The sequence below is a fragment of the Phascolarctos cinereus genome, unplaced genomic scaffold, assembly GCF_003287225.1.
Source record: "Phascolarctos cinereus isolate Bilbo 61053 unplaced genomic scaffold, phaCin_HiC Scaffold_9;HRSCAF=440, whole genome shotgun sequence".
Taxonomy (NCBI): Eukaryota; Metazoa; Chordata; class Mammalia; order Diprotodontia; family Phascolarctidae; genus Phascolarctos; species Phascolarctos cinereus.
Genome location: NW_027556402.1, coordinates 204,942,226 through 204,967,168, shown reverse-complemented (window position 1 = coordinate 204,967,168; position 24,943 = coordinate 204,942,226). Strand labels below are relative to the sequence as shown.

At 41.2% G+C, this 24,943-nt stretch overlaps 1 protein-coding gene across 1 annotated transcript in view; it reads left to right on the top strand.

Moving 5' to 3' along the window:
• Positions 1 to 24,943, top strand: part of PIGG (phosphatidylinositol glycan anchor biosynthesis class G (EMM blood group)) — an 87,758-nt gene that overhangs the window by 43,791 nt on the left and 19,024 nt on the right. Inside the window, 3 exon segments of the mRNA XM_021005436.2 lie at positions 2,556 to 2,747; positions 9,761 to 10,070; positions 18,364 to 18,527. Of these exon segments, the coding sequence (XP_020861095.1) occupies positions 2,556 to 2,747; positions 9,761 to 10,070; positions 18,364 to 18,527 (666 nt within the window).

The following is a 24,943-nucleotide window of genomic DNA, read 5'->3' as shown; positions in this document are numbered from 1 at the left end:
GCGTAGGCTGTCCTCATGCCTAGAATGCACTCTCATCTCACCCCTGCCAGTTCGAATCCCAAGTTTTCCTTGAGGCTTAACTCATGTTACCGCCTGCATGAGACCTGTCTTTATTTGTCTCTGTTTGCTAGACACCTCCACTTTTGAAATTGCTTCGTATTTACTTTACACAATGCATGCACATGCCCATGCGTGCACACAAACATATTGTATTTACTTGTCTGTACTCATATTGTTTCCTTTCAGTAGGATTTCCAACACTACTTTAGGGCAAGTAGTGTTATATTTTTGTCTTTGTGTTCCCAGCACCTCCTACAATGCCTAGGAAGTACATGAGGTGCTTGATAATTCCTTGTTGAATGAATGTAGAACGAATCTCCTTTAATAATAGTATTCATTATGCTGAGACCTACTTGAATTCGTTGTGATCATCTCAGTTATCTGCCTGGGCCATTTGGGCACATAAAGGGACACGGCCTTTGTAGCACTTGTACCTAGAGCCATGTAGGGCACATGGTTGTTGGCTAACTGACTGTGGGATGAGCTAATGTAGGCTTTTTGTTTCGTTAGGTCATTAATGAAAACCTAGACCACAAGTGGAGATGATTACATTGTTGGCTGCGGAAAATGCAGTGAAGGTTTTAGTTGGCAACTTAGTAGGCAGCATAAGGGGTGCTTTAGAGAAGGAAAGGCTGGGCTGGGGAGGTGGGCAGGAACAAGGAGCCAAGCAGAGTGGGGCTACTGTCGCTTAATCCTGTTCCCCCATTTCTAAGTATGAACAAACTTCTCTGGACCACCCTTCCTCTGCTGGGTCTACCTTCCTCTTCCTTTTCTTTTTTTTCTCTCTCTCTTTCCATTAGAAGATATTGATGAGTTGGGAATGAGCATGGTAACCAGAACAGGTGATAATCTGGTATTCAGGTCTTTCTTCATAACCTTCCACCCTCTCAATCTACCTTGTTATAAAAGAGAGAGAAACTAGGAAGTAGTGAGGGTTAAGGTGGGTGCTAGCAAGGTCAGCGTGGTGATCATGGAATGATTTTCACTTTGTAGTGTCCTGAACAAATTAATGCAAATCCCTGTGGGTATAGAGACCAGACAATCCAGGTTTTTTTTATTACATACCTGTAGACAACTTGTGTCCCATGATTGTGGGAACTTTATGGCTAAGGAAACTACTCATTTGTGATTTACAGAATAATTTCGTTTGATAATACTTAATGAGATATAATTGGCAAAATAATTAGTAGTACCATACAGTTTATCTGTACCACACAGTGTAGCAAGCTGAGATTTAGAATAAATGACTTTTTTTGGATTCTTCCCATTTATAATAATTATATGTATGTAAAATACAAAATCATACACACAGGTTTCATTCTTTGTACTTATATCCTGTAGCACCTAACAGTAATTACTGATTGACATATTCCAGTTAACTTGGCTTTTGTGGGCTGGTCTGGGAATGTAACTATCATATATGCCACAGGGGAAAAATTATATTAAGCAACTTCAGATTTCCAGGTAACTACAAACTTTTGGAGCCTGACTTGTCCATAAAGGTTGGGGATGCTATTGGTAAACATTTTTGTTGTTTCTGCTGAGCCTATGTAAACTCTGAAGATCATTATCCCAACTCCCACTCTTATGGACCAGTGTTAAGTCCCGAAACAAGGCTCTATCTCCCCCTTTAGGTTCTAGGGGTGCCCCTGAAGAGTTGAGGGAGATTAATGCCATTGTTTTTAACCCCCATCAGTGTGCTCCCCATAAGATCATCAGTTGAATTATTCAGCCAGTCCCAAAATTTATCAGTTGAACCATATAGTCAGGCAGCCTTAAGTTGTTTAAAGAAAATGGTGTTCACTAAGATGGTACAATAGGAGCAGTCATTAACAAAAATCCAAAAATCTGTGTCACCCGCTCTCTCAAATCTTTAGAGTCCCAGGAAGAGTGGGCTCAAGCTTAGGAGAGTACTTGTGGCATAAAGGTGACTCACTGTTCTTGGTTTCTGGAAGTCTTCCCTTTCATGGGGTGCTCAAGAAGGGTGAATCTTCTATGTCTAGTTTATCCTTGGCTCCAGCAGACTACTCTTGGCCTGGGGGAATACTAGGATGATGGGAAGGCCAAAATACTCAGGACCCTTCAAAGTGTGCAAGGTTCTTTTGCAGTCAGAGTAAGGGGCAGGGAGGAGAGACCTATGCCAAGGTTGGAGCTGACATTTTTCTTCCCTCGTCCCCAGTTGATTCTACTTCAGGGTTTAATGAATGGAACTCTTGCTCCAATATTTGAAGTTTTTTCCGAAGAAAAGAGTTTCCCTTATTTTTATATTATTTACTGTGATATACAAGTATTACCTTTTACTTAGGAACTAGTGAACAGAAATATGATTATGTTTTTTGATATTGTTGTTTTAAACAGAAAATCTAAACAGTTTATTCTGAAAAATAAAACATTTTAAATGTGTGTCTTAGCCATTAACTTGCTACAGATTTGTAGAAATGCAGTAATTAGGTTATACTTTGCAATAATTTGTGTCATTTTCTGTTTCATTACAGTTCTGATCATAAAGCTGAACTCTCTGTTCTGGCATTTCTCTCCCTTGTCATGATCTTCATTCTGGTTCAGAGAAGATGCTCTCCTGTTTCAAAAGTAGCAATGGCACTAGGGCTCTTGGGAGTCTATTGCTACCGAGCAGCATTTGGAAATGTCTTTTTGCCATGGCAACGAGACAACAAAGATATTTCTAAGTAAGTTCATAAGCAGATATGTAAATCTTGTTTTAGATCTATTTTAATATGTGTACTGAAAGGCATTGTGCTGTTGCTTATAATATCAATTTAGTTCTTAAAAGTCATGTATTATGTTTTTCACTAATTATAATAAGGTAAAATTTTAATTAACTGCAACCCAGCTAACCATTTTGCTTTTTAGGAGGAAAAGGCAAGCTGATGAAGATTTATTTAAAAAACGAACATATAAAAAGTCTCCCAATTTATAGGGTATGCCATAGAATCAACAGAGAGAGGGAGAGAGAGAAATTCCTGTTCAACCTTGAACTGACCTGAAAATTTGAGTAGTCAGAATTCAAGCCTGCCCTAATATAGTTCTGACTGTTATCTAGATTCTAGAGTAGCCAGAGAGTAAGGTGGTCTGGAGAAAAGGCACTTCTCTATAATTGAAGGATAAATACCCAAATCCTCACCTTAATTGTGTTTGGAAATCTTTCTGAAATAGTGTACTTCCTTTCCCTAATTAGAAAACAAAGTATTCTCAGCATGATTTAATCTTTCCTTGATGATCCAAGGTTACTATTCAGAGCCTCAAATGCCCTGTACTGTAGATGAGGATGTATAGGACAAGTATTGATGTAGATCATAGGAACTCAAAGTTGGGAGCTTAAACATCATCCAGTCTATGCTGTACTTAAACAGGTAGCTTATCTACAGCATCTTTGAGAATTGGTCCATTTCACATACTTTCCAGGACCTCTACCAGAAGGGAACCGACTGCCTCCCAAGGCACCCATTTCATTCTGAGATAGATCAAATTATAGGAAGTTTTTCCTTATATCTAGCAAAACATGCCTCTGTGCTTTAGCCATTGGTTCTCATCTTGCCTCTGAGATCAAGCATACTTGAGCATTTCTAACTCCTCTCTTTAAAGTATCTGGAGATGAGCCTTCTCTTTGCCAGGCTAAACTTTTGTGATTCTTTAAACTTACCCTTTTATAGAATGGTCTCCAGTCATTTTGCCTTTCTGATCGCCCTTCTGTGGACCAGACCCTGTGAGTTAGGACCAGCTTTCTTCCTTCTTGGGCAAATTAACATTCTTCAGAGCCTTGGAAAATAATTCCTCATCTGTGTGTAAGGTGTCCCACACCCATTGCTGTTTGTTGTTGTTCATCCTTTGTTTCTAAGGGGACCAATGACATCACACGTTGATGTCTTGACTTGTGAGTGAATTGGATTTAAGAGAGGCTGAGTTGCACAGAGTCTTTAGCCTCACTCTCTCTTCCAGAGTCATGGAAGTCCAGTGGCGGTTAGATTCTTCCTATTTCCACTTTGCCCTCTGGTTCTAAGAGATCTGGACAGTTTTCTTTTAAGACCTCTTGAAATAAGATGTGTGGCCTCTTTTTTTGGTTGTGGTGTTTAATAGTACAAAGATTCTTAGATTTTTTTTCTCCTCGATTATTTTCCAGGTCAGTTTTTTATTGTTGTGAGATATCTTACGTTTTCTTTTATATTTTCAGTCTTTTAAGTTTGTTTTAATATTTCTTGTTGCCTCATGGAGTCATTAGCTTCTATTTGGTCCATTCAGAATTTCAGGGAGTTTTCACTTGGATAAGGTCTTGTACCTCTTATGCAAGCTGTTCATTCTTTTTGCAGTTCTTACTTCCATAGCGCTCATTTCTTTTCCAGGGTTTTCCTCAAGTACTCTAATTTCATTTATAAAAATATTTTAAATTCTTTTTAAAATTCATGCTTCATCTCTTCCAGGCACTATAGTTGAGTTTGTGTCTAAGATGTGTTTTCTCTGAAGCTTTGCTTATTAGATGTTTTGGAGTCATCCTCTACTCCTGGGTGTGTCTTGAGCTTCACTGCCACCATAACAGTTTTTCTGGGGAGATTCTCTTTTTGTTTGCCCAATCTTCCGGCCTCAAGAAGTCAAGAAGTAGCCTTACTTTGAACTTGATATTAGAACTAGGCTCTTTGGTCCTTATGGTGGGAAGAACTGGGCTGGTCTTGTTGCATTTTTCTTGGGACTGCTGAGTATTGTGTTATTCCAGGAACTCAGAGACATCCTGGAAACCTGACCATTTTCAGTGGTCTGATCCACAGCACAGTCTAGTTGCTGTCCTTCTGCTCAGAGGAGAGGCATGCTTAATTTAAAAAAAAAATAAAGATCCACTTTGTTTTAGCTATGTTCAGTTTTATGTGTCATCAGGATGTTCGTGCAGTGATGTTCCGTAGGTAGCTGGGGATATAGGTCTGGAGCTTTGGAAAGAGAAGAAACTTGGAAGTCATCTGTATGGTGGTGAGAGTTAGAACCATGGAGGTGGGTAAGATGGCCAAGGAAGAGAATGTAGACAGGACAAATAACCAAGGACAGAAAATTCTGGGGAACATTAATAGCATGCATGCTCCTTGAGGGCAGTGATTTTTGTTTCTGATTTTATATTACCTAGCAGGCACCTTGTAAGGACTTTTAATAAATATTTATTGAACTGAATATCCATTTTAAGGAATCTGGAGAAGGACAAGGATCAAGAAAAGAGACAATTAGGCTACTTTAGACAAATTGGAACATAAAAGTGTAGCAATCTAAAGGGAAAAATTTAAGGGTGATTATTTACCCTTTTTCTTATATCTTAACTCCCTTATGGACAGAACCTACAGCAGAGTAGCCAGCCAACAGAAGTGGGAAAAGGCAGCTTGGAATTTCTCCATCCAGAAAGCCAATGATTGCCTTAATGAAAGCACTGTGGCAATTAAGACACAGGCAGAAGTTTGCTGATTACTGATTGCTTCATATCTGGGAGTATTAGCACCAGATAAACAAAGGAAGTCCATAAGAGGACTGCTCCAGGGAGCTGTAATCACTTGGTTAGAAGCCAGAAAACTGGGTAGCCAGAGCAAACTCCCTGCCAGTTTTGAGGGCATTCAGTGAGGGAAGCCACACAGAACCAAGGACCCAAGATTCAGAAGGTGTGGAAAACAATTCCAAGAAGTAGCAGAGATTACGCCTGCACCAAACCATTGGTGCTTCTTGTAGAAATAAAGACCAGATTACCCTACTAGAAAGTATTCCTTAATGGGATAAAAATCACCAAAGAAAGAAATCATGGAAGAAAAGGCTCTGAAGAGGCAGAGAAGCTTTAAACAACACTCGTTGCCCTCTGCCTGTGCTATCATAATAGTATTCTAGCAGGTCTTTGAATCCCCACTTTGTGTTTTCTTTATGCCTTTAATGCTGCTCTTATACGTAGATGTGGTCACATCATTCTTTCTGTTCACAAACTAATTAAAACTTATTTAAAAAGGAGGCAAGGAAATCCAGAACATCCAGAGTTCATACTCAGGCCAGTGAACCAGTGGGGGAAAGGTAGCTTAGTGTACTCTAATGGGATCTTAGTGGACCAGAAAAGTTGCTTTGTCTTCCTAATGGGGATACTCTGCTTGTACTACCTCCTTCATAAGGTTGTTGTGAAGAAACAAAGCAAAGCCTTGGCTCACTTCAAAGTGGTTGGTATTGAAAGGCCACATCTTTATCAGAAGCAGCTGATGTATGGGACAGACTCATTTATCTGACCTCACCTTGGGTCTCTACTTCTAGGCCTCTTTTTTTTCTCTTACAGATTTAAAGAACCTTCCACATTCTTTCTGTAGGTGGTATTATGTAGAAACATATATCTTAAGGGATCTTGATGATCTCTGATAGTTTTTAGAACATTCAAATGAGACTCTGTAGGGTCCTTCCTCCTACCAGACTTCACAGTCGTTCTATGTTGAAAGCCATGATGGATGTTATATGTCTTAAGTTCAGTGTTTTGGGGAATCCTAGGGGATCCTCTTCCTTCATTTATCCCTTGTTGAATTGACAGCCGGCCAGGCCAGTCACTGGCCTAACCGTGCTGTTTGGTTCAGTCTCTTGGAAGACAATTGCTGCCTCCTTGTGTTCATAATATTTTCCCCAGAGGGACCAAGGTGACAAAATAAGGAATCACATGCAGTACTGATTTCTGAAGTGCTAAACTAGAGGCCCACCCTGGTGTTGAACAGGGAGCCTTACGATCTATGACCTGGCTGAGCTTCTCCTCAGTTAGCAGTTTTGCATGATCTCAGAGTCATCAGCACAGTGCCCACCTCAACATAACTTCTTGTAAGCATTTAATAGCTGGAAGTGATGTAGAGGTTTCTGGCCTCTCCATCCCTTTAGGACCAGGTGGCACAGAATGAACTGGATGACTTCCCTTTCTGTAAAGCAAGAATATATTAGAACTCCCCGACTCATCCTTAGTTTTTCTAAATAAATCTCCCTGGTGCCTTTAAAAGCCACCGTGTCCTGTGGAGTCTTTTGCCTAACAAAGAAGGGAGCAAGAACATGACTGAACGTCATTCTTGGGGATTTTGTTTTTGAGCAATTTTGAAATGAAACGGTTGGATGGGGCTGACTTTCAGGGTAGAGAACTAAGAAGTGGGTGGTGAGTCAAGCAGTCAGGCAAGGGAGGGCTCTGAGAGAGATGGCTTTAACCAGGGCAGGGCAGCACTTGCCTGCCAAGACCTGCATGTGTCCCCAGCACCAGCAGGGGGCAGCAGCAGTCTGGGTTCTAACGCCACAGTTGGTCCACAGACCAAGGGAGTTCCGCCTAGGAGTGGTCAGAGAGATGATGGGTCAGCAAGAGGAGCAGCGGAGTCTAGCTGGGACGGGAGGGTCTAGAAGCAGCATCTTCTACCGTACAGCAGACTGAGGGTATCCACAGTAGAGCCAGTGGGTGCTGAGTAGGCAGTAGGGACTGGGGCTCTTTGGGAGAGGGTCCTTTTGAGGAAGCTGCTGTAGCCTGGGAACCTCAGGGCTGCTTCTTCCAGGAAGCCTTTTGGAGTTGTTGTTGTTGTTGTTGTTGTTTTGTTTATGTTTTTGTTTGTTTGTTTGTTTGGCTAGGCAGTGGGGTTAAGTGACTTCTTAGGGTCACACAGCTAATAAGTGTCAAGTGTCTGAGGCCAGGTTTGAACTCAGGTCCTTCTGACTTCAGGGCCAGTGCTCTATCCACTGTACCACCTAGCTGTCCCCAGGAAGCCTTCTGACAGTGCCCTTGTTAAAGTGGACCTGACCTTTTTTTTTTTTTTAACATGATGTCCCTCTGTGGCATCTCCTCTGCTTTTACTATGTTACTTCTCTGTGTGTGAAAGAGGGATTAGATTTGTTCTACTTGGCCCTTGAGGACACAACTACAGCCCAAGGAGACAGGTGTCATTTTGTTATGAGAAAAGACTTCTTGGAAAACTAGAGCTGTCCAGAAGTGGAATGGGCTACTTTAGGAAGCAGTGAGCTCCCCATCTCGGGAGGTCTTCAAGCAGAGCCCAGATCATCAATTTTGGGGATGTTTTAGAAGATTCCTGCTTTGGGTAAAGGTTGGACCAGACAACCTCTGAATAATAACTAACATTTCTATAGCACTTACTGTGTTCTGGTACAGTGCTGAGTGCTTAACAATCCTCACAACAACTCTGGGAGGTAGGTGCTATTATTATCATCCTCATTCTACAGATGAGGAAACTGAGGCAAGAGGTTAAGTGACTTGCCTAGGGTCACACACACATGCACAGTGTCTGAGGCACTATCTAAACTCAAGTCTTCCCAACTAGCTGCCCCCTCTATAAGATACTCCAGACATGTCTCATTTTATTGTGCTTTGCAGGTAAGGGCCGGGGTGTGTGGGGGAGGGGTTTTTATAAATCAAAGGTTTGTGGCAACCCTGCATTGAGCGAGTCTGTTGGCACCATTTTTCCAACAACACGTGCTCACATCCTGTCTCTGTGTCACGTTCTGGTAATCCTCGCAATATTTCAAACTTTTCCATTATTATTATGTCTGTTGTCAGTGATTTTTGATGTTACTATTGTAATTGTTTTGGAGCTTCACAAACTGCTCTCATATAAGAAGGAAACTTCGCAGATAAATGTGTGTGCTTTCCCTGCCGCACCCACCGGCCATTCCCAGCACTGTCCCTCTCCTCCGGCCTCTCTGTGCCTTCACACACAGCTTTGAAATTAGGCTAGTTAATAACCTTACAGTGGCCTCTTCGTGTTCAAGTGAAAGGAAGAGTCAGTCGATGCAGCAGACTTCATCATTGTCTTATTTTAATAAATTGCCACAGCCACCCCAACCTTCAGCATCTCCCAGCCTGATCAGGCAGTAGTCATCAACATCAAGGCCAGACCCTCCACCAGCAAAAAGATTATGACTCACTGAAGGCTCAGATGAGGGTTAGCATTTTTTACCAATAAAATATTTTTTAATTAAAGTATGTGTGTGTATTTTAAATAAAATACTATTGCACACTTAATAAGCTACAGTATACTGTAAGCATAACTTTTATATGTACTGGGAAATGAAAAAGTTCATGTGACTTGCATTATTGCGATATTTGCTTTATTATGCTGATCTGGAACCAAACCTGCCGTAGCTCTGAGGTATACCCGTAACACTGCTATAATACTGTGTATTATATGTTGTATGTTAGAGAGTTGCAAAACAGCAATTCTACGATTCTAATAGAATTAGTATTCAGTGGCTCACTCAAGGGCCTGAAATTGCATCATTTATTATAGTTTAAGGTATCTTGTTGTTCTTATCAGAGGGTGCCTTTGGTAATGGAACCATTATGGTGATTTTTCAGACTGCTTGTGGCAAACCAGTGGAACTTTGTTTTTGGTTTGCTGTGGTCACGTAGATGTTGCCTTGAATCTTAAACTCTAGGCTCCCCCTCCTTCCATCTGACCCAGTAAACACAGAGCAGTCAGCTACATTAGGGTATAGTGGGACACCATCCATCCTTCCCTTTTTATGCACACACAAAGGCTTGTTCTTAGTGTCCCCTCGCAATGGGGCAGTGCAGTTGATTGTGTGGAGTTTTAGCCAGCAGAACTAGCTTGTGTTGACTGTTTCCTTTGATGCAATTAGAATTATATGCCTCATATGGAAATAAGTACTTGGATTTTACAGAAAGATGCTAATATGTCTAATTTGTTCTCTCTTTTAGGGGAATTATTGAAGCTCGCTTTGTATATGTCTTTGTTCTGGGTATTCTTTTCACCGGAACCAAAGACTTGCTTAAGTCCCAATTCGTTTCTGCAGATGTCAATATCAAGAGTCGAGGTCTGTGGGAAATACATAGCGGATTAGTTCTTCTAGCAGCCTTGTTGCTCCGACCTCACAATCTTCCTGTTTTGGTGTTTAGTCTGTTGATTCAAGCTGTAATGACAAAATTCATCTGGAAGCCCTTGAAACATGATGCAGCTCAAATTACTATAATGCATTATTGGTTTGGCCAAGCCTTCTTTTATTTTCAGGTATGTCACTGTCACCAAAAGAAGACTGGTTACTTTCTGTGTGTCTTCTGTTTTTTTAGACGTCTGTCTTTTAGAGTCTTCTGTTTACTTTTACATGCTGTTGTTTCCATTTTCTTTAACTTGGGGAAATTATTATTAACAATATTACATGTCTAGAAGTTGTAGTTTTTGCTGAAAGAAATAATGTTTGTCAATATGTGGCATTATGATTTATATGTATTGTAAAAATATTTTATTAGTGTATTTTGTTTTTTACATCAGCTTCATTTCCAAATATACTCCTTACTTTTCCCCTTACCAGTGAGCTGTGGCCCTGTGATGAAGAATGAAATAGGGGAAGACTTTTCAGCAAAACCAGCCAGCATGACCATCTGACAGTATAGGCATTATTCTAGTTCGTAGTCTCTCACCTCTGCAAAGAAGGGAGGAAAGCACATTTTATCCACTCTTCTCTAGGCCAAGCTTCATTATAATTATATAGTGATCAGTTTCATTTTTTTCTCTCTCCATTTACTTTCTTGTCTGTCATTGTGTAAATTGTTTTCTTGGTTTTGCCTACTTCATTCTGTATCACTTTATATGTCTTCTCATGCTTCATATTCATTGTTTTCTTAGGCGTGGTAATATTCCAGTAATGGAAGTTACTTAGTTTCCAGTCTTTGCCATCATAGAAGGAGATGCTATGAATAGATGAATAATTTGGTGTATATGGGACCTTTCTTTTCTGTCTTTGATTTCATTGGAGGGTGTGTGTGTATGTACACACGTTTATGTACATAGACACACACATATGATCTCTTGGTCAAAGGGTCTTTTTAGTCACTTTTTTTAGTATGATTCCAAATTGTTTTCCAGAATGGCTGCACAAATACACAGCTCCACCAAGAGTGTATTAGTGTACCCATCTTTCTGTAATTCCTCCCACATTGACTATTTCCATTAGCTGTCATCTCTTCCAGTTTCCTGGATGTGAGGTAGAACGGTAGTTATTCAACAAAATTCAATTTAGTCACTTTTTAATAAATGCCTCCTCAGGCATGGCACTAACTATATAAGGATGAAAATCTGTAGTCCCTGTCCTCAAGGACATTAGTCTTAATCTGATTGGGAGGATTTATTGTGTACACAATATAACACAGGTAAAATATGATACGGGCAAAAGAGAGCTCCAGTATGATAGAAAAATGTGAGGAGAGAGATCCCTTTAAACTGGGGATGGGAGGATCCTGAAAATCCTTATGGTGAAGATGGTACTTGAGCTAGACGTTGGAGAAAAGAATTATCTATAGGGAGCACACTCCAGGTGTGAGGTCGTACAGTATCAGAGGTAGAGACCAGATTAGGGAATAACTGGAGTCCATTTTGACTGGCAGTCAGAGTGTGGAAAGGGAAATAGTGTAGAAATAGTTTTGGAATCAGATCATGGAGGGCCTTCAAAGAGTCTAGCCTAAGGAATTTATGTTATATTTTGTAGACACAAAGGAAGCACAGGGTTTTGGAGCAGAAGAGGAGCATGTACATTAGGAAGATGAGTTTGGCAGTTGCATGATGGATAAATTAGATTAGAGAAAAGGGAGACTGGAGCAAGGGAGACCAGGATCATAAACCTTAGAGCTCGAAAAGGCCTTGGAGAACATCCATTCCAATCCCGTCATTTTACAGATGAGGAGACACTGGGAAGAGTCAAACAAGTGAAATGAATTTCTTGGAACCACACAGATAGTAAAGGGCTGGGCAAGAATTCAAACCCAGTTGTCTTGACTTCAAATATAGGGTTCTTTCTACTATATCATGCTGCCTTTGGATTAGGATGCCATTGTAGTCATCTCAGTGTGGGATAATTTGGGAAAGGAGAGCATATTTCTTATCAAGGTGAAAATTCCAGTCTTCAGTTTCTCTTCCTCCTTTTCTTTCTCCTTTCTTCTTCTTCCCTTTCCCTTCTCCCTCCTCTTCTTCCTTTCCCCTCCTCCTTCCTCTTCTTCCTCGTCTAGTAGTAGAGAGGTGCTAAGTCCCATGCTACTCTGCCTTGGTCAGAGCCCATTTGTAACAATATGTTCATTTCTGGATGCTATGATTTTATCTTCAGTGGAATGCATGAAAAAAAAATGTATTGAAACGTGTTTTGACCATTGGAAAGCACTTTTTAATGTGGTTTATTCAGTACATTTATCTGGCTCCTAAACTTGGTAGCTAGTTTCCAGATCCAGAGCAGATTTGTTAAGCCTTGTTTGTGCCTGGCTGTGACAGTTGTCCAGATCCCATTTCAAATGCACAGGAGATTCTTGTCCTCCTTGAGCGCTTTACATTTATGCACATTGTGTTACACTTCACTATTGCACTTAAGACACTTCGTATTCCACTTGTTAACAGGCTTTGCTGCCAAGAGCTCCTGCGATGGGGCGAACTTGCCAGTGAAGCTGCTTTTCTCTGGTCTAATCTGGCTGGGAGACAGGCAGTAGTTGTTTCCTGTTTTACTTTAGTTTTTAAGCCAATGAAGATTGGCTTTGATTCCTACCAAAATTGTAGAAACTTAGTATTAAGGGAGTGGTTTGCAAACATTTAGAAAAAGAAGTGGTATTTGCTAAGAACTAATTTAAATTCATTAAGATTAGGTCATGCCAGGCTAATGTAATTTCCTTTTTTTGCCAAGGTTATTTTACTAGCTGGTAGCTCAGAGGAATACCAAAGACATCATTTACTTGTAATTTGATGAAACATTTGACAGTCTTTATCAACAATGTGAAGATACGTGTACTAGACGATAGTATAGATAGGCACATTCAAACTGATTGAATGTCAGACCCAAAAGGTAGTCAGGTATTGATGGATTTCATTTTGGAGGGAGGTCTCTAGTAGAGTGCCTCAGGAATCTGTCATTAACCCTGTACTGTTCAACATTTTATCAGATGAAGACATAAATCACATAGATAAAGACATAGACAACTTTCTTATAAAGTGCATAGACGAGCACTGGCCCTGAAGTCAGGAGGACTTGAGTTCAAATGCGGCCTCAGACCAAACACTTGGCACTTACTAGCTGTATGACCCTGGGCAAGTCACTTAACCCTAATTGCCAGGGGGAAAAAAAGGAAGCTTTGGGGCAGCTAGTTGGCGCAGTGGATAGAGCACTGGCCCTGGATTCAGGAGGACCTGAGTTCAAATCTGGACTCAGACACATAACACTCACTAGCTGTGTGACCCTGGGCAAGTCACTTAACTCCATTGCCTAACCAAATTAAAAAAATAAATAAAATAAAATGCATAGATGGTGTAAAGCTGGTAGGGAGAGCTAGCACGTTGAATGATAGATTTTTTCAGTGAGGGGGGTCTAGAATTTTTATTTGATTGGTGTTGGGATTTCATGATAACGAAACTCCCTCCAAGGTAGAATAATGACTGTTCTGTAATTGATAATCTTAGAGAGTTGCATGACAGGTCAGTGAAAGATTACGGAATTTGCCCAAGGTCAGAGAACCAAGGATATGTCAGAGCAAGAACTTCTGGATGCTGACGTTGGCTCCCTCTCCATTAGGCTGTGTGCCTCTCAGAATGACAGAATTAAGAGACGAAAGACTTCAAGAGTTAGAATAGATTATGAGCTAAGTCTCACTGCAGATTAAATTTAATTGGGATCAATGCAAAATCCTAGTTCATAGGACTTAGAACTAGAAGAGAAGCCCAAACCTTATTTTGTAGAAGGACTTTGGACCCAGAGAGGCTCAGGGAGTCGCCCAAGGTCACACTGAAGGTAAACAACACACTCGGGTTTCAGACCTCAGTTCTCAAAGAGAGAATCGGGTGCTCTTTCCACTACACCTACACTGTGGTTTGTTTTGTTTTGTTTCGTTTTTGGTTTTGTTTTTTGAAAAATCAATTGTACAAGTGCACTGTGATGGAAGATAGCAAATAGTTCCTGAAAACAGGTCTTAGTGCTCTGGAAGCCCAGTGTGAGTCAGCAGTTTGATTGAGACGGAAAGCTGAGAACATTTTAGACTCCTCGGAGAAGCAGAGTCCAGAAACAGGTTTTTGAAGGTCCCTTGTCATCTAGTCAGGCCATATCTGGAGGATTATTTGTGTTCAGTTCTAGGAGCTGAGAGTATCCAGAGAAGGGCAGATAGGATGGGCAAGGGAGTCAGCGACAGGCTATGTGAGAAACACTTGAAAGACCTGGGGACGTTTTTCCTGGAGAAGAAAGAACTTTGGGGGATGCATTATGCCTGTCATCAAATAGTATGTGAAGTACGTGGTCTCATCTATGGAGACAGCACGTGTGGAGTGCTTTGCAAACCTTAAAGCACTTTAAAAATGCTGGCTTTTATTATGGCAGAAGGATTCAACTTGTCCTGCTTGGCCCAAACTGAGAAGTAGAAAGAAGACAGAATGGGGCAGTAGACTTTGACATTAGAGAACCTGGTTTGAATCCCCCTCTGGTACCTGTTATCTTTGTGACTGTCTAACCTCTCTGGACCTCAGTTTCCTCATCCGTAAAATGAAGCCCTGGGAATGGGCTAGTGGATTCCCTGACACTAAAGATTTTTTTTTAAGTGGTAGCTGGAGGGATGTCATAGAAAGAATTTCTTTTTAGCTACAAAATGAGCTTAATGACCTCCAACTATCAGGTTCTTTTTGTGTATTTCTGCCCTGAACCAGAGTGGTGGGAGTAGCAAGGAGGGTATGTATGCAAGAGCATTTGCAAAGATGGAATCTACCGGAGTTGGCAGCTGATTAGAGAATGAGGAAGAGGTTTGGAAGAGGTTTTGAACTGTGGTGTCTGGGACCATCAACAGAATAGTGAAGAGAATGAGGGGAAGATAATTCAGTTTAACGCATATTGAGTTTCAGCGGCTGTTGGGACATCTAGGTGGATGTGCCGGGAAGCTGTAGAAATTTTTGACTGAATGTCTGTATTTAGAAGTCATCCACTTAGAGATGATCCTTGGAATTGTGAGAGTAGATGTGATAGTCCAAGATAGAGAGAGAAAAGAGAAAGAGAGCCAAGGACTGGATGATCTTCTGATAACCTTCTTGGATCTAAAATTCTTTTTATGTGGGACAGGATCCAGTACAAAGCTTTCTATTTGCAAATAGAGATCTCCCATCATATCCACCCATTAATCCATATTCTTTGTTTAGGGATGATCAATTATATGTCCACCTCTTGTGCTGTCCAACTCACATTCCTCCATCTTGTCTGGAAAGGTAGATTGAGAGACTTTTTCCCAAGTGTGCTGAAATCTAGGTCTACTACGTGGTCAACTAAAATCTTGCTTATAAAATCAAGTATCCTTTAGCTCTTTAATTAGTAAGAGACAATGTACTTGCATTTCACAAGCATATGTGAATTAATTATACGCAATCTGGCATATTCTATCATGGTTCCGTCCTTAATATTTTTAGGCAGTACTTCAGAAGCTAATAAATGATGATCCTTCCCGATAGAACTACGTGTGGAGTGTTAGTTAACAAATGTGTTTCTAGTCTTTATTCTCAACAATTCGTTCCAGTGAGTGGAGGAAAACAATGACAAAGATTATTCCAAACTCTAATCCACACATCACCTGTATTCAGTTTATCAAGGGATTAAAATTTTTAAAAACCCAAAAACTATTGAATATGAGTTGTCTGAGTATCTAGGAATTCACTGAGTCATACAGTGAAGAGTTTTAGATAGAGTTCACTTTCTCAGCTTTGCTAGATCACCATGTCTTCCCTCTAGGCTAGAGATAGATTTTCTTCTAGATTTGTGTGCAGCCTTCTGACTTCAAGTGCATTCTCACTCTTTCAGTTGATTGTTTTCCTCTATGTGAAGAGGGAGAGGGAAGATAATTAAAAATTCTTCTTTAAGAGGTAATGGCTATTAAAATGAAGTTTTGAAAATAATTGAAAAGTATAAATGACCATGTGGAAAACTGCTCCAAATTAAAATTCTGTTTTTACCCAACACCCTACAAAATGGTAAAGATGGCAGAAATGGAAAACAGTCGATGTTGGAGGGGTGTGGGAACACGGGCATGCTGATATACTGCAGGTGGTGTTGTGAATTGGAGCAACCATTCTGGATAACAATTTGGAATTATGCAAGAAAATGACTAAACCGTTCCTACCTTTTGACTCAGAGATCCCGTTACTGGGCGGTCTAAGACAAAAATAAGTTCTAGTATAAACTAGAATATTTATAGTAGCATGTTTTGTGGTAGCAAAGAACTGGAAACAAAGTGAGCACCTATCATTTAGAGAATGGCTGTATTTGGAGAATTGTGTATATATTAATGTAAAGTTATTATGCAGATAGAAATGAGGGATGCAGGGAATTCAGAAGCGTGGGAAGATTTATAGAAATTGATGCAGAATGGAACAAGTATAGGATTGTAGATTTAGAGCTGAAAGGAATCTTGAAAAGACCATCTAGTTCAACTTCCTCATTTTAAAAATTCTAATTTATTGATATCTTTTGCTTTTGTATCACTTTTCTTTCTGAGTATACTCATCCCCTCACTCCTGCCCTTCAAGGCACTACTTACAGGAACAGAAAGAGGGAAAAAAAAGAAGTTTAGCAAAATCAATCAATAAATTGTGTTTGACAATATATATAATATTCCATGGCTATAATCCCCCATGTCTGTAAAGAGGGGAGGAAATTGAGTTTCTCAGCTCTTCTATTGAGCCAAGCTCAAATATAATTCTCCAGGTTCAGTTTAGGTTATTTATTCTTTCTGTTTCTGTTACCATGATCATTATGTAGAGTTTTCCAGGTTCTCATTACTTCAGTTTTTTTTTTTTTATCAACCCAAATAAGTCTTCTCATGCTTCTCTGACTACAGAAAAATACACCAGAGATGACCAGGGTGTAAAAACAAAAGACGTCGGTGAAACTTGCTTTTTAAGAAAAAGCTAAGCTGTATTAGAAGTGGACTGTACACCAGTTCCTGAGGGCATGTAGGTCATCTAAGGAATCAGCTATTTGAGGACTTTAGAGTCAACAGCAAAATTCATATGATCATGGAATCCTGGAGGTGAAAGGGACCTGAAAGGTCATCTAATTTCCAAGCTTTACCTAAAGCATAAATTCCTCTACAACTTCATATAATCAATTTCTACTTAAATACCATCCAGTACTTAAATCCACTTAATTACTTCCAATACTTGAATACCACCAAATGAGGTGAAAGTCACTGCCTCATGCAACAGTCTATTCAGTTTTCTCGAAGTTAGAAAGTCCTTCCTTATTGGAGACTGAAGTTGGTTTCCCTATAACTTCAGTAGTTCTGTCCTGATATGTGCTAGCCAAAGCCTGTCCTTCATGCATCCTCAGAGTCACGCAGAGGTTTGAAGTTGGTGATCATGTCCCTCTAAGTCTTCTCTTGACTGAAATTTTCAAGATTTAATTGAAAAGTAAGCAGTGTTACCCTTGTTCCCCTATAACGACTCACATTTTTATAGCCCTTAAAATTGTTTGAGGTACTGTTCTCACAGCAACCCTGTGAAGTAGTTATTGTAGGTATTATCCTCACCTTTTTTGTTGTTCTTCAGTCATTTCAGTCATGTCCAACTCTCCATAGCCCTGTTTGGGGTTTCTTGGCAAAGATACTGCAGTAGTTTGCCCTCCCCTTCTCTAGCTGATTTTACAAATGGAGGCAAACAGAGTTAAGTGACTTGTCCAAGGTTACACAGCTAGTAAGTGTCTGAGGCTGGATTTGAACTCAGGTTCTCCTTACTCCAAGGCCAGCACTCCATCCACTGTGCCATCTACCTGCCCACTGTACAGATAAAGAAATCGAGTCTCAGAAATGAAGTAATTTGCCAAGTCAGAGCGAGGTCATAGACACAAGTATTGTGACTCAGAAGACAGAGCATTTTTTGTTTTATCGTGATGCCCTCACTGAGAACTTTTAAATATGGTACAGTGCTCCACAGCTGCTGCTTTTTCCATGAAGCTTTCCCTGCTCTTTTAGCCAGAAGTGACTTTTCCCCCTTTTCAAAGGACTTTGTCTTTTTCTCGTGCACGTGACATGTGCCTCACAGTCTGTTTTGTGTTATGGTTAGGTGGGTTACATGTCTGATTTCCCTCGCTCCTTGACGAGAAGGGCCTTGTTTCGTTAGTCTTTGTGCCTCTGGCAGGGCTCAGCACAGCGTTGTGTGTAGTAAGTCTGACTAAAAAGTTTAATGAACAAATACATAATTCAGATTGTACTATTGGCATTCAACCCTCTAAGCATTGTGTAACCTTTTAAAATGTCTTAATAAATTTAATACATTACTAGACTCATCTACCTTTTTTCTCCTCTATTTTCAGGGTAATTCCAATAACATTGCCACAGTGGATATTTCAGCAGGCTTTGTTGGCCTAGACCACTATATTGAAGTACCAGCTATGTTCCTCACAGCCTTTGCAACATATGTAGGACCTATCCTTTGGGCCATTCACTTACTGAGTTTTTTGAGTTCAGAAAACAACAGGTAATGACTTATTTTAACTGCAAATCTGGTAATAAAGTAGCTAGAATTAAGAATAACTCTTGGGGACTTTAGAGATCATCTAACCTGGAGTCCATGAACTTGTCTTTTTTAATATTTCAATAATTATATTTCAGCATGATTGGCTTCCTTTGGAATCTTATGAATTTTATTTTATGCATTAAGAAAAAAAACATTCTTAGAAGGGGTCCATAGGCTTCACCAATTCCTAAGGGGATCCATGACACACAAAAAAGGTTTAAGACTCCTGATGTAGACAAACCTTATTTTATGAATGAGGGAAATCAAGCCCAGAGAGGAGAATTACATTGCTCAAGATTAGGGATAGGCAGTAAGTAACCAGAGCCAGAACTGGAACCTAGGTCCAAGTCTAGTGTTCTTTCTTCAACATGCTGCCTCTCCTTGGCCTTCATGATAGTGCTGGGGAGCCCATAGGATTTTTTTTTACAGACTGGTCGTTCATGTCCTTTGTTCCTGACTGTTCTATATAACAAGAAGGAACCATTAAGCAACAAGGGCTTGGGAGACTTCTACCTATGAGACATCCAGGAGTGGTAGGGGGAGGTGCCTGGTGCTTCCAGAATTGGATCATCCTCCCCCTGAAAGAGCTTTCTGTGAGTGCTCTTGGCTACACCCTAGTCTGCTTATCTCTGTTAGTCCTTTGGCCTCAACTTTAGTCAGCGTGGCTTCTAAGTGCAGAGGAGAAGAGACGTGTTCAATTGTCCTCACAGATTTTGTCCTTGGGCATCTGGCTCAGTGGTGAGATAGAGTAATTTGAGTATCTGACTTTAAAAGCTATAAAACCCCTGGAGAATCCTGTAAGGTACCTTCTTAGGTTCCTACTAAGAGCTGCATGGAATGTGCTAGAGGCTTGGCATAGATTTGCTGGGTAAATAGAGTATCTGTGAGTAAGGAGGCTTGACTGTGCCTTTTATTGTGTTTTTTAAAAGGTGTGTAAATCTGTGTAGTTTAAAAAGCTTTTTGGTCTTTTCTTATATCACTTCCTAATGACTTCCTCCAAAATAAGTACAGTCTAATCAAATCTACACTTGACCCTGTCTGGAAACGTCTGCCTCATTCTGCACCTCCAGTCCGCACACTCTGCCAGGAGGTGGGAGGCACGCTGTGTCACTGTGGGTCCTCTGCACTCATGACTGATGATGGTATTGAGCAGAGTTCTGAGGTCTTTCAGTGTTATTTTCCCCCATGACATTGTGGTCATCGTGTACCTTGTTCTCCTAATTATGTTAACTTCACTCTGCCTCAGTTCTTCCTAAGTTTCTCGTAATTCTTTGTAGTCATCATTTCTTACAGCAGAATAATATTTCATTATGTTAACATACTACAGTTTGTTCAACTGTTCTTCACCATTGGGCATTTACCTTTTTTCCACCTCTTAGCTGCTACAAATATTTTTGTACATTTGGGATCTTTCTTTCTGTCTTTGACTTCCTTAAGATATTTGCCTAATAGCTTTGCCTCTATGTGTTAAATAAGTCAACGGAAAAAAAAGTTGTTGAGTGACCATCATATGCAAGGCAGTGTGCAGACTGGCCCTGGGAGAGGTCCAGAGTAGTGTGAGATACAGTCCTCCTTCTCAATAGCTTATAGTCTAACCAGGGAGAAGATACACTTCAGAAATTAAAGAACAGTGCTGCACCAAATGGGTCTCACCAACTGTACTCAGGGAGTGCATAAGAAAAAGAAATCTTTGGGTTCAAAACTGGTCAGGGAAGACCCCGTGAAATAGGCAGCATCTTATGGCAGAGAAGGTTTGGATAGGCTGAGAGGAGAAGGAAAATATATTTCAGGCAAGAGAACATGAATTTCTCCATCCAGGTCTTTGCTTAGAGTCAGTTGTGTTTGGGGACCATTCAGTGGAATAGAGAATAGAAGTTGGGAAAAAGGCTGTAAAGTTAGAACAATGGATTGGGCCCAGATTTTAGGGACCTTGAATGTCAGGCTAATCAGTTTAATGAAGCAAACACTTGTTAGGCACCTAACATGCCTAAAGCACTGTTCTAAGGACTAAAAATGAAAAAATGACACAGTCTGTACCCTCAAAGAGCTTCCTGCCTAAGAGGTGAAGTATTGAGTAAGTTTCTCAATCAGGGAACTGACATGACAGCTTCAGCATTTTGAAAAATTCCATTTAACAAACATTTATATGCTGGGCATTGTGCTGTGTTGTGGAATAGCAAAGCAGAATGAAATAGTCTTAATCCTGAAGGGTTAAGAACCACTTGTGTAGTCAGGGGCTGCAATGGGTAAACTGTATGTTAATACAAAGAGTCTACCAAGTCATTTCATGAGGGAAAGAGTGCTAACACCTGGGAAAACAAGCTGGTAGTGTTGTGGAAGTCAGCCTTCCCTGCTCCCAGAAGAGGGAAATAGACTCATTCCTATCCCTGGCCCCTTAGGAATAGAGGCAAGGGGTGAGGGAGACAGCTTTGGTTCTTGTAGGCAGAATAGTAATAACTCAGAGTTATATCTGTCTCAGCGTCCCTCAAAGAGCAGTAACTTAATGGACTGTGTCTTTGTAGTTCTTTTTCTTTCCTAGAGAGCTCTTCTGATTTCCTTTACAATTATAAAGTACAGGTAGATATAGTAATGTCTTCTTATGACGGTATATTCTAGGTGGAAGATGGACAAAATTCACAGATGTTGTCCCTGTGCATCGGGGAGTATGGATCTTTCTGAGGACCAAAACCCAGGGAGGCTTCTTTCACAAGTCCGTCTGTACTCTCTTCCATACTTGGGTTTAGGGGAGACTCATTGTGCTTGAGTTGGATGGTCTGTTATATTTCAGAGGATAACTGTCTTGATTTTCATAGGCTTCATTACAAGGAGTTGAGAAAAACTGGCTGTTAATCCCAGTTCACACTTCTATAGCACTTTAAGGTCTACCTAAAGCCATTTCATGGCAACCCTGTGGGAGAGATATGTATGCTTGTCCCCATCTCCTACCCCAGCATCTTGGTAGAACAATACTGAGTTAGCTGAAGAGCTGTGTGCATGAGGTCAGATTAGACCACATGGGCATACCCTGGGCCATCTCTTCACCCAGAGCCTGTCCCTGCCCATTTTTGCTCCTGGTGAAAGGAGTTGGAGTGGTTAGCAGCTTAGGGTACAGACTGTTGTTGCTAAGCATTTTTCCATTTAGATTGTGACTATTTGGGGCCAAGAATCAGAGGAGGACAGTGGAGAGCTTTTCCTCTATGGCTTCAGGTGGTTTGGTTTTGGCTTTCTCAGAGCTGCAATAGAGAAGTTGGCAGAATGAATTATGGGATCTCCGAGTTGAAAGGGACCATAACAAGGCATCTAGGCAAGTCCCTTTCTGAAGCCAAATTCTCTTTACAATATTCTTGACTGATATTAAGTCCTGCTTCTAATGAAATACATTTAAAATAAGAAACTCCTGACCTTTCAAGGCAGACCATTCCAAAGAGTTTCTGAATATTTAGTTAAGGGTCAGATGTTTTTAATTTGAAGAGAAACTTATTGACACACCTCTACCTGCCCTGTCAGATCCTTCTGGCCATATACCTCCTATAGGGGCAGGGGAAGATTAATAAGAAAAGGTCTAGGTGGCAAAATGTTCCAATTTGCAGATGACACAAAACTGGGAGAAAACACACACTGGATGACAGAGTGAGGACCAGAAAAGTCTTGGCAGATTAGAACATTGGGCTGAATCTGCTAAAATGCCTTTCAAGTGTGGATGAATAGAAAATCTTGGACTTGGGTTAAAAAAATCAGGTTCACAAGTACAAGACAAAGGAAGCATGGTTAAACAGCAGAAAAAGTGCTGAGGATTTTAGTGGACCACAGGTTCAGTTGGAACCAGCAGTGTGATGGGGCAGCCACAAGATCCTGTGTGATCCTGGGCTGCGTTAAGATAGGCATAGTTTCCAACAGTGAAGAGATGGTAGTCCTGGTCAGATAGTGTCTTGGGTGTCAGGTTCAGTTGTGGGTGCCATTGTTAAGGAAGATCGTTGGGGAGAAACAGCAGCATAGTATGGTGGGTAGACAAAGTTAGGAAGAACGAGGCTCAAATTAGGCCTTTGACCCAGGCTGTTGTGTAATGCTGGAGGGGTCATTGAACCCCTTGGTGCCCCAAGAGAACGCTTTACAGCTGTGAATCCCAGAGCAGGTGCTGAACTGCCTTCATAGAAGGAATAAGAGCCCTCTTCCAGTGAAGTCACTTGAAGTCCCAAGTCCAGTCCAGAGTATGGAGCCATTGATAACTGGAGAGAGTCTAGAGGAGGCTGCCAGAATAGCAGAGGGGCCTCAAGTCTGTGTCCTTCAAGGGTCAGTTGGAGTGACTGGGGATCTTTAGTCTTGAGGGGAGGAGAATAAAGGTACATGAGAGGTGTCTCCAGATTGTTGTAGGTGTCATGTGGCAACATGAAAGGGGCATGAGGCCTGCTCTTGGCCTCAGAGGACAGAAGCAGAAGCCAGGTTGTGGGGTGGGGAGACGAGGGGAAGTAGCACAGAGACAAACTGAGGCCTGATGTTAGGGGAATGCTCTGCACTAGAGTACAAGTGGGATGGGGCAGGCTGCCTTGTGAAGGGGGTGGCTAGATGCTTTTGGGCTCCATTGTAGGGAGAATTCCTCCTAGGTAGAAATTGGGCTAGAGAGGTCCCTACTATCTTTATGTTCTGTGAAGGACACAAGATGCTAGGATGTCAGGAGCTTGGGATGGGGTGACTGAGAGGGAAAGGGGAACGTCCAGTGTTCCCTGGAGGCCACAGGAGACAGGAGCTTTTGCTCTATGGCGCTATTTAGGAGTATCAGCCAGCAGGCTCAGGATGAGTGTTGGTCAGTTTGAAGTTTGAGAGCTTGAACTGGAAGCAGTGGTTGAGGGAGCATGGAAAGAGCTAGAGGTTGTGAGGCAAATGGTTCTGGTTGTAGGTTGCAGTGAGAATCATTCCAGTGTAAGGGCGGTTTCAGTGGGTGTGTATAGAAGAGTGAGCTGGGGCATGCTTGAGTAAATGAACAGTTTGAGAACTCATCTGTGTATCCAGACCTGGTGGAGAAAGACAGGTTAGGCTGACAGTTGTCCATCTGTTCCCTTGCTCCTTATAGCATATTCCAGCAAGGTATGAGTAATATATACTAGCAGGGTATGAGAAGGGCCTAAAAATGGTAACGGCTATGTAAAGTGGAGAGATGACAAAAGTGAAAGATGTTATGGAGCTAGAATTGACAGAACATGGCGGCTGGCTAGAAAAATCTCTAAGATGGATTCTGTTTTATCATACAGCATGGCAGAATCATTCATTTCTGAGTTCTTTCTGGCCTGGTGTTGGGGGCAAGGGTTTGCTGTCCTCAGGCTTGGGGCATTGTGATTGTTTTGTGACACAGGTACAGAGAATTTTAAAACTCAGACATCTGGATGGGACATTCATCTTGGCAAGGGATTCACTGCCCACTTCGTCTTAGGGATTCACTGCCCAGTACATATGGACAGGGCCCCAGAATCTAGTTCAGGGCTCAGGGCCCAAGCAGACTTCCTTCCGTTGCCTCCCCTGGTGTCTTACAGATGGTTTTCCACCAGCTTTTGTTTTCTCAAAGCAGAATTTTGCTTAATCTGTTTCTTTCTAAAAAGGCTTTTTTTTTAAATGGAAAATTTGAATCAGTGTGTTCTATTCTGTGTCTGATCATGCAAGTCATATGCAGAACCACTCCTAAAATTTGAGAATCATCTGCCTGCAAATGGAACAATCCAGAATTGTGTCAGTAGACAGGGAACAGATGCTTTCTCAGCAAATCATTAAGTGCCTCCTGTGTGCAAGATCCTGTGCTGTGCAATAGGACACTAATCCTGCCTGCAGAGAGCTTACATTCCACCAAAGGAGATATAACACACATGCAAGATAGCAAAAGGAAATAGAAAACCAAACTGAGGTACTTTAAAGAGGGAGAGAGCACTGATTCATGAGAAAGGGGTCAGGAAAGGCTTTGAGTGGAAAGTATGACACCTGAGCAGAGCTTTGAAGGAGGCTAAGGAGTCTAGAATGAGATGGGCATTCTGGGTGGAAAAGGCAGTGTCTGGGAGGCACAGAAATGGGAGATAGAATGCCAAGTTTGGGAGCAGTTGGGCCAGGACATAGAGCATATGAGGGGGAATATGGAATGTCTTGAAAGGCAGGTTGCAGGTAAATTGGGAGGGCTTTATATCCTAGACTGAGGAGTTTGTATTTTATCCTAGAGGTAATGGGAGTTCCTTTTATGGGGTTAGCTGAAATGACCTCTGAGCTTCTTTCCAGCTCTGAAATGTGATTCTGGTAAGATTTTTGTACAAGGAAATGGCCCCATGAGATAGATGCCAGAGGAATGTGATTTTGGCAGCCGTGTGGAAGATGAGATGGAGAGAAGAAAGACCGGGAGCAAG